Source organism: Juglans microcarpa x Juglans regia, chromosome 4S (assembly GCF_004785595.1).
Source record: "Juglans microcarpa x Juglans regia isolate MS1-56 chromosome 4S, Jm3101_v1.0, whole genome shotgun sequence".
Classification (NCBI taxonomy): Eukaryota; Viridiplantae; Streptophyta; class Magnoliopsida; order Fagales; family Juglandaceae; genus Juglans; species Juglans microcarpa x Juglans regia.
The window spans coordinates 11401228-11411979 of record NC_054601.1 but is presented as its reverse complement, the minus strand read 5'-3'; the positions used below and the strand labels follow the sequence as shown (position 1 = coordinate 11411979).

Sequence of the window (10752 nt, the reverse complement as noted above, 5' to 3'; positions counted from 1 at the left end):
AATGCGTGGGACATTTACATAAGAGTGCAATAAATTTATCACGGAGAGAGATTTTCGGGATAATTTCCATATTTGCATTTCGTAGCCGTTGGGCATTGTGGATGGTTGCTGGTTGTAGAGTTGCCATATATGATTTTTCCTAGACTTTGGACGAGTTTCCTTGTGTATCTTCAATAGGGTTAACTAACACATGATGATTCAGACTCAACTTTATAAGCCTAACCATAAAGAGACTCCATTGACATGATCTATAATTACCTGTTTTTACATTTAGATGCAAGGGGTAGTACCATAACGTACCGCAACGTTTATTCTATATATATATAATACAAAGTTGACGCCAGAATTATGGCAGATTACAAGGGGAATCATGCAACATTTATAACCATAGCTATACCTTCTTTTGCTCTGTAAAGTCGTCTAACGACCCCATGCATGCACGGACGTACGTTTTATCATAACATGATCGTGCATGTAAATTCTAAAGCTCGTAAGTCATGCCCACTTTTAGCATGCGTTTGTGAGGAATATCAAACACCTTTTCACTTTGCCTCAAGTTTCTCTTCAGGAAATTGTAAGCATAATCTATCAAAATTCTCTTCCCAATGCCAGCTCCTTCGCCTGCCACCACTTCATTCTCGCCAATCAAGTGGACAACCCCTGCACGCCATGCTTTTTCCACTGCCTCGATCTCTCTATCCACTGCCTCCCGTCGCCTCTCTTCATCAACTTGCGCCTTTACATGGTCCTTATTTTCACTCTCCCGGCCTTCAAACGTTTCACCATTTTGTTCTGCATTATTTTCTCTTTGGGAAAACCAAACCTCATCCCTAATAAACTCCTTCAGTTTCTCAATCAACATCGTCTCAAAGGGCTCTTGCTCGTTACGCACATCTGTGTATCCGTATCTCACCACACAACGAAACACATTCAGCTGATCCTTGGGCTCCACTTGGCGAAAAAGGAAGCGTTCTTCAACTGGAACTTTGCTTATGGGCAGTGACTTGATGGAGACGAAAATGAGTACCGACTGCAATGCAGGCACATTTTCAATGTAGTGCTTGAAAATGGGTGGGATTCCCTGAACGAGCTCGGAGTAGAAAATGGCAAGCCCGGGGATTTGACAGAAGTTTGTGTCATTGACAACCTCTTTGAGCTTATCCTGAGAGATTTTGTGATCAAGCTCATAGTAGTACTTTCTTCTGTATACATTGTTCCAGACATACATTATAGACATTAGTACTGCAGCAAAGGCTAGGGGAAGATATCCTCCTTGGTCAAATTTGTAGAGGACTGAGCTTAAATACAGCAGTTCCACAGTGCCAATAACAAAAACATAGGAGATAATGAAAAGTATGGGGGTTTTCCATATCATGATCATGATAAGTACGAGGAAAGACGATGTGAGAGTCATGACAAATACCACTGCTATCCCTGTATGCAGAAAAAAGTTTCACTAATTACAACCAGATTTGAATCCACAAAGAGATGAGATTATTTCAAACATTTGGTAATTAATTACCGTATGCATTGCCGATCCTTGTGGTGTTCCTGAATCCTACAGTGACCCCAACACAAGCCAGCATAAGGAGGTAATTAATTTCTGGTATGAAAACTTGTCCCTCATACTTAGCCGATGTATGCACAATCTTCACCCGAGGGAAACACCCCAGTGACAGGGATTGTTGGATTATAGAGAAAGTTCCTGAAATCATGGCTTGGCTAGCTATGATGGCCGCCAATACAGCTAGAACAAACATTGGCCAATACAAAGAGTCTGCACCAGAAATATAGATATAGCTTATGTCAGTAAGAGTATCTCACAAATTCAATTAATAACAAAGACATATATGGAAATAAGAAGTAGCTGTAAAAGATGAAACTTTTACCTGGTATAGACTTGAAGAAGGTATCTGCAACATCTTCATTGTGCTTGCGAAGATAGGCAGCCTGACCGGTATATGCAAATATAAGTGCCGGATAGGTCACTGAACACATGCTTATTTGTATTGAAGGAACTGTGAAGTGACCAACATCGGCAAATAGGGCTTCAGTTCCTGCGCGCATGCATGAATTCATTTCAAAACTCACACACTTTATTAATATATAGATATATACTCCAAGTTATCCAAATGGGATTGAGCAACATTGCTAACCTGTTATGGCAAGCACAATGCCACCAAGGGATATCCATGCTTCTTTTTTGTTCCTCCGAAAATATTGCAAAATGTACTGTGGGTTTAGAGCTTTGACAACGGTTGGATCAAACTTGATAAAGTTGAAAACTCCAATGCCACCAATGAATGCAAACCAAATGCAAATTATTGGAGCAAAACTGTAGCCGACTTTGTCAGTTCCAAGTCTTTGAAGCATGAATAGGCAGACCAAGATGACAACTGATATCCAAACAATCATATCTGTACGTATTCAAAGAAGATGTGTTATCATGAATAAGTACTTGCTTGTCAATGTTAATATATATCTTTTTTTTACGTTCTTGAACTTAATTTTCACCTGATGATCAGGGCACTAATTTTTGAAATATCATATACGATGACATTATAACTATAATTTGTAACCTTGATTGTATAGTACATGGTCATGTATGATGTGCCTAATTAATATATGTTCTAAAATTAAAAGCAAAGATTCCCCAAAGTGAATTTGCACACAAGAAGTGTTAAGTTACTAAGAAATTTTGTAAAAATAAACTCACAAATTTATATATATGTCTTTATATAATATGTTATATCTGAATTATAATAAAAATAATTTTATAATTTGATATATTACATCAATTTATGTTAATTTATGAATTTATTTTTATATAATTTTCTGGTTTAAAAAAAAATACATCCAGTACGTACCAATATGCCAAACAAACTTGATAAATTATTGGGAGAGATAAAAATAAACATAATGGAAGCTGACTTTTTGTTGCAGCAGCGAATATTACACGTACGTATATTTAAAGTGAGATTTTAAAGCTCTACAGTTCAAACGACGTGCGTCGACACATGCCATGTCTAAAAGTTGCTTTAGGTTTTAGTCATTGCATGGGTACATTAACATATATATTTTGTTCGAAGTCATTATTGGATCCAACACTTTTGGTCTACAATATCTTAATTATAGTCAAAGTGGCCGCAGAGTACGTAATTATTGTGGATACAGAGTACTGCAAGCATCTACGTCATAATGATCGAGGCAGATGGAAATTAAGAAAAAGGGATTAAAAGATTAAAAGACTCCCAAGAAACAAAGGCAAGTGGGGGTATATACCTTCTGTCATTGCAGATGTAGCTTGCTTGATCCCTCCCACGGCTGATAAAACTGCATATATATATATATATATGCCATCAAACGTGACAGAAAATTATTTTCAAGTCAAAAGTCAAACAATAAAAATCTGTGAGTAGTTAGCTAGAGATGAGACTTGAGACATTGGACACATGATGTGGACAAGTGTCCAAATTGCAGCAAATTCTAAGAAACCGGCATGCATGTATTGACACATGTGGACATGAAGTACCGACAACTACCCAAGATGGTGGAGTACTCTTCTATGATTGCATGGTGGAGTATACTCATCCATCTTATAGTATTCCATTAATTCCACTACATATATTATGCATAGAAAAAAGAAATTATATATATATTAATCCCACTATATATCATTATTAACAAACCTGAGATGCAAGGAGTAAGCACGCCATCGCCAATAACCATGGAAGTACCAAGCATGGTGGCGAACAAAAGGAAGTACTTGGCAGACTGGCTACTTTCAAGCTTGGACTTAAGCCTCGATGCCCTCTTTAGACGATCGTTTGGCAGCTCAAGCTTGAAATTCGAGACCTCCCTATCCTCAGCTTGCTGACTAGGAATCAAACCCACCTTTGCATATCGGCATATGAGAGAGTACAACGCAAATGTTCCTCCTGAAATTGAGTAGTACGTACTTGAGTTCATTAGGAAGGACGATTAGTGATTAATTAAACTATGCTCATAATTATTATAAATATCGTATATATATATCGTCCCCAGATAGTGGAAAGTAATTAAATGCAAGTAGTACCCTGCCCTCCAATACTTCAGTGCATGCAGCTAGTTGGCATGACTCATGACGACAGATTATAATCAATTAGTTAATTCCTTTGTTTGCGTGTCTTTATTAATTTGAAACTTCATTCAATTATAGTATTAAGACTTCGGAGATCAACTAAACTATGAACAATATTAAAAGCATACATTATTGGCATTAAAATATAACATAATTAATATGCTCACGTTCATGTGTTTTTAGAAAATGGAGCCGATCACCCTAAAAGTCAGAGGACCCATCCGCCCCCACATGAGCTCTTTTCTTCACGCATGTGCGGTGGAATATCTGGTCTCCAACTGAGCTCACAGTGAAGAATTTATGAACCATTCAAATTATGGGCTTTATAATTTGTTTTTATTTTTCTTCTATTGAGAAATATTACTCATCATCTTCACACTACACACCAATATGTAATTTTTTTATTTTTGTTTTTCTATTTTAATACACATGTTTATTATTTACACATCAATATGCCGTGTGTATTTATATAAAAAGATAAAAATGATAAATTACATATTAGTGTGTGGTGTAGGAGATGATAAGTAGAATTTTTCGTGTGAAATTTTATCGACTTTGTACGACACATTGCTATATTGACTTAAATATTTTTCCTTTTAAGAAACGACCTTCACACAGAGTACGTACGCATGCATATATGCATGTACCTGCCTAGTCAAGCTCCTCTCTAGAAAGTGCCAGCAACATGTCTAGGTTTCGTCTGGCTTTTTTCCTAATTTTTATAACCTTTTCTTTACTTTCCAAATTTCTGCATGGTTTTTTTTATTAATTTTGGCCTACCACGGATCGCAAGGTGGTAGTTTAACAGACGAAAGTTTAGACTTTGCATGTTGAAATTAGAAGATGGTAGAAACTAGAGTCCGGAATGAACTTTTTCTCTCAATGAGAAGTTTAAAAAGAGACCAAAATCTTAAAAATAAAATAAATAAATGATCATAAAAGTTTGGCAGCTTGTGACAAGTAGCGGACCATTGAATCTCGAGTAAACAAACATGACCATAATATTAAACAGCACTGGGACAAAATTGAGGTCGGAGGCCGCCGGATTCAGTATATTCATCAGAAGATAGCTGAATGCTGGAAAAGAGGATGACTACAAAACTAAAAAATTTTAACGTGCAAGGAAATATCAAAATTTTCTCAGAAAATTAAATGAAATGAAATGAAATTATTTAAGCCTTATTTGATTATGCAGTTCAAATGAGATCATGAGATAAGATGTTTTAATTATTAAAAGTTAAATAAAATATTATTATAATATTTTTTTTATTTTCAATTTGAAAATTTTGAATTATTTATTATATTTTATGTACAAATTTAAGAAAGTTATAATGATTATATATATAAGATGAGATGAGATAGTTTAGATTTGTATAATCAAATCAGAAAAGATTATCATGTGCTAAGGAAATGAAGATTTTAGCAGAAGCAGACGAAGCAGGCTTCCGGGCAGAGTAACTCTAGTAAGACAAAAAACATGTTCACTTTTGACCTAATTTAAATCTGTCACAGAAAACACACATGGGGTTACTCATCATGATCCTGTGAGAGATCATCATCTGCGAGTAGTCGTAATTTTGATATATTAATTAATAATTAACATGCACGCATGAGAGAATTAGCTATAAATAAATGATAGTCATGTTTAATTAAGGTTAATTAATAAGAACTTACCATCGCCATTATCATTGGCTCGTAAGACGATGAAGACGTATTTAACCAAAGGGATGAGGGTGAGAGTGTAAAAGATCATGGAGAGAACACCCAAAATATCATCATTATGCTTGATGATGCCGTTTGAGAATGTGCTGGAAAATACATACAGTGGAGATGTACCAATGTCCCCGTACACTATTCCGATGCTCTGAAATGCTAGGTGCAATATCACCGACCACCCCTTCAAAAACCAAACATGAATTAATGGACATTCCTAATTTCATAATATAACTGTCTTCTATGAACAAAAAGTTCGAACCCATTAAGGAAGGAAAGATCAGAGACCAGAGAGAGAGAGAGAGAGTTTATTTGTAGGAATTAAGGAAACCTTAGAGCCATGGCCACCATGTACATGACCTCGTACGCTTCTGGATTCGACGTCCAAGGAGTCGTATCTTCGCAACTTTGACCATGATTTTTTCTTCCCTTTGAGCTGATGATCTTGATGAGGAAATTCCTCCTCCACAGCCATCTCCTCCTCCATTTCTTCATGTTTATGATGATCTTCTACAACATGATCATCACTAGACACGTCCATCACTACGTACGTCCGGTTACGTATATCTATCTATGTATTTACCTTTCTATCTATCAGTAGGGGGACAAAGATGGTCATGCAATGAAAGCACAATATAAATACATCATGTTTTGTCCTCTCTCTGCGTTGAGAGTCATACACGTAACAATTCAGAGATAGATAGTATCAGGGTAAGATATATAGTAGCTGGTGAGGTGGGATGGATTGTGAAGTTAGCTAGCTAGGTCGGGGAAGGTGATCAGGTAGGGAGGCCTCGGTGAGGGTGATGGAGGACTTCGCTGATACATACGTCTAGATCTACTTATATATAGAAGAAATACTTTGCGAAGGATCCACCAGCTTCCCCGGCCTTCTTTGTGTACTTGTCTAGTTTTCTTTTCTATAATACCTATTAATTAAAAACAACAACATTAACAAGGGGTGGACCCAATATTATTCCCAATCCCCAAATAAAAACCATTAAAATAGCCAAACCCTATATATATATATATATATATATATATTCATATGCAAAGTGTTTTTATATTACTAAGAATTACGACAAACCAAGCCAAGAAAAAATAATTAAGATTAAAAATTAAAGGGGCCGAAGAAAAAGATTCATGTGTTCAAATATGACCTGGCCCAAATAGGCCTTAATTGTGTCCAAACAAAACTTCTGTCAATTTAAGATTACGTTCGAATGTTGAATTGAGTTGTAAATATTAATATTTTATAAATCTAATAGAGATGGATTTAATTTTTTATGTTAAAATATGTAAATAAAATATATAAAAAATATCTTATAATTTAACATATTATATCAAACTATATCAGTTTATAATAACTTTTTTTTTTTTATAATTAGATATATACATTTGTATATATGTCAAGCACAGAGTATTTCTGCTCTATTTTCTTGCAGAATCCGTGCAAGAATATTCCATGTAAATAGAAAGTCAAAAAGGCCTACTACCTACCCATTGTTGTTCCTGAACCTAGACTTATATTATAAAGGCATACATATATATATATATATTAATGAAAATATATAATATACACCATATGATCATGATGTATTCACATTTATTTGGACCATTTCGCTATGTATCTAAATATAACTAATCCTCTTTTGTCTTTTGGAACTATATAGCTACCTAGCAGTATATACAAGATTGACATGCAACAAGCAAATTAAAATTGAGCTGGCAGATTTTGCATGGATCGAGTAAATCCCTACTTTGGTTTTTTTAGTCTTATTTTAATGTTTATAGTCCACAATGTACAACTCCATGAGAAAATAGATTCAAATTACAAAACCTTGCCAACATTTCATATACATATAACATTAATTCAACACAACAAACAGTGAAGTAAAAGATTAGGATCACGAAAAATAATATTTGCAGTAATCATGTGTTGTACAAGCATTATGCATTTCTTTTGAAAAAATGTGAGAAAATATGAAATCTACGTAAAAAAAATTAATTTTTTTTATAGCGCATCCCACTTTTTTTTTTTTAAAAAAAAGTATGCAATAATTGCATAATCTATAACTGTAAATCCGTAATACCGGCCAAAGATTAATTGCACGTGTATGTATATATATTATATACACTAGAAACCAACTATATATATATGCTTAATTAATAATGAATGAAATTATTGGATATAGTAGTACCAGTCTCATGCATCTTTCTGATCACCCTTCGTCCACGCAATATCGTAGGGCCTAGCTCATATAAATTATTAATTAAGGTTTATTTGATCTATAATTTGTTGCTTACTAACAACCAACCAGACAATTATTATAAGTTACTAATTATATATGTTTATCCTTTTTTCTTAAGAAAAAAACCCTATTGTGGTGGCATAAAAAATTACTATATATGATACGATGATGTCGATGCTGACATGGGAAGATGAAAAATTTTAAGATACGATCGCAAGTATCTGTTGCATGGTAATTTCTCAATGGACGTGTTTGAGCAATTGAGGCATATAAAAAAAAAAAAAAAGAACCGATTCAAGCCTGACCCGATTTTAGTCTATCCGCGGGTTGGTTTGGCTCGCTATCTAAATGTGGGTGGGTGGGTGGGTTGAGTCAGGCTGAAACCCAGTTGTGATAGATCAGACTACAAGCCTAAAAATAAACGTGCTTTGACAACTTGTCATAGCATTTGGATTTTAATATATATAGACACACTACATTTATGTCAGGATATACACAAGGAAACTTTACATACAAGGCTTAAAGCAAATAAGGTATGTACAGAACAATTCCAAGAATAGACTCAATCTGAATCTTTGATTCTGGAGACGTCAATCGTGGAGTCTATAATTGTGGAGTTATTCACGTTGGACAGCTCGGCGTTAGCTGGTTGCTTTACACCCCCCTGCAAGCGAATGGGGAGATCACACACCATGAGCTTGTCAAGCAACATTTGGAATCTGGCAAACGACAATCATTTGGTGAAAAGATCACCAATTTGATCCAAGGTGGAAATATAACAGAGTTTCACATCGCCATTAACAACTTTTTCATGGATAAAATGAAAATCAACCTCTATATGCTTCGTACGAGCATGATAGACTAGATTAGATGCAAGAGCAAGAGTACTCTGGTTATCACACCACACAGTGGGAGGAGAAGCAATGGAACGTGAAGGTCTTTTAGTAACATCCGTATCCAGTATCATTCAGCCACCACCATTGCAAGTGCCCGATATTCAGACTCAGTACTAGACCGAGAAACTACACTCTGTTTCTTAGCACACCAAGACACAAGGCACGGACCAAAGAATATACTGTACCCTGTAGTTGATCGATGGTCTGTGGCATCTCCAGACCAATCTGTGTCGCAGTAAGCTGTGATTCCTAGTGTCCCTTTGCTGAAATAGAGACCATGATCAACTGTGCCTTTGAGGTACCTTAGAACTCTCTTGGCTGATTTCAAGTGAATCTTAGTGGGAGCATGAAGGTGTTGGCAAAGTTGATTGACCGAATAAGCAATTTCTGGTCTAGTCAACATGCAGTATTGTAGGGCGCCCACAACTTGCCTGTAGGAAGTCACGTCTTCAGCAGGTTCCCCATGGCTAGCTGAAAGCTTTTGGCCAGAGACACACGGGTCAGGATATGGTTTAGCGCCAACCATACGAAAACGGTGAAGCACATCCAAGATGTATTTACTCTGCCATAGGTGAAGTCCATGAGCATCACGTGAGGCTTCTATCCCCAAGAAATAACCAAGGTTGCCGAGAGACTTAAGAGAAAATTCTCGCTGGAGATGAGAAGTGAGTGTCTAAATAAATGATAAACAAGACCCTGTAATGATCAGATCATCAACGTAAACAAGTACAAAGACATGAATATCTTCATGATGATATGTAAATAATGAAGTATCAACAGAGGAGCCAATGAAACCGAAGTCAAGTAGACTGGTGGAGAGTCGAAGAAACCACGCTCACAGCGCTTGCTTGAGGCCATAGAGAGCCTTTTTCAGCTTGTAAACATGTTGCGGAAAGTGGGGATCCACAAAGCCTGTAGGCTGTTCGATAAAGACCTGTTCTTCAAGACTACCATGCAAGAACGCATTGGAGACATCATACTGTAGGATTGGCCAACTATATTGAACCGAAAGAGCAAGTACAACTCGGATAGTTGCTGGTTTAATAACAGGGCTAAAAGTTTCCGCAAAATCGACTCCATCAATTTGTTCGAACCCTTTTGCTACAAGGTGAGCTTTGTATCGATCAAGACTCCCATTTGATTTTTGTTTAACCTTGTACACCCACTTAGTCCGAATAATATTATGGGCAGATGGTCGTGGAACCAAGTCCCATGTTGCATTTGCAAGAAGTGCATCATATTCCTGTTGCATAGCTTGCTGCCATTCCGGGGATAGAGCAGCTTGTGAAAAGGTAACAGGCGTAACAATATTAAGCGTACTGGTAAATGCACACAGAGGATGTTTAGAGGTATAAAACATTTTAAAATCGGGAAACTGTTTGGGCCGAGTGGAGCCAGTTTGGGATCGAGTGACCATGTGATGTTGAAGAGGATTTTCTTGTGGGTTTTCTTGTGGCATATGCTCAGTGTTGGCAGCATTGGATGGAAGGATTTCAGAAGAATTTTCTTGTGGGATATGCTCGATGTTGGCAGCATTGGATGGAGGGATATCAGAAGGAGGAGTCTCGCTTGCTTCGGGTGACATGGATGGCAAGTCTATATCAACATTTATATGGGGCTCATTATCAAGAGTTGGTCCAGGGAGTAGCTCATCAGGAACTTGGGAATAAAAGGGTGTGAGATCAGGAACCATACATGTCATGGAGCCGTTCGATGTTACAGGAGGAGTGTTGGAGTGCCGAGTTTTTGCTGGAAATAGATGCTCATCGAA

The 10752-nt window shown here is 36.6% G+C and overlaps 2 protein-coding genes across 2 annotated transcripts; both read right to left on the bottom strand.

Moving 5' to 3' along the window:
* Positions 1-206: 206 nt before the first annotated feature.
* On the bottom strand, positions 207-6635 carry LOC121262246 (potassium transporter 5-like). Its single transcript, XM_041164642.1, has 8 exons — positions 6165-6635; positions 5795-6017; positions 3690-3938; positions 3283-3333; positions 2157-2417; positions 1890-2057; positions 1523-1777; positions 207-1434 (listed from the first exon to the last, which is right to left on the bottom strand). Exons 1-8 carry the CDS (start codon positions 6372-6374, stop codon positions 482-484), a joined length of 2370 nt encoding a protein of 789 aa, XP_041020576.1. The 5' UTR covers positions 6375-6635; the 3' UTR covers positions 207-481.
* A 2413-nt stretch (positions 6636-9048) lies between these two features.
* On the bottom strand, positions 9049-9507 carry LOC121262041 (uncharacterized mitochondrial protein AtMg00810-like). Its single transcript, XM_041164476.1, has one exon. The coding sequence runs from the start codon at positions 9505-9507 to the stop codon at positions 9049-9051; it is 459 nt and encodes a 152-aa protein (XP_041020410.1).
* Between the last annotated feature and the right edge of the window lie 1245 nt (positions 9508-10752).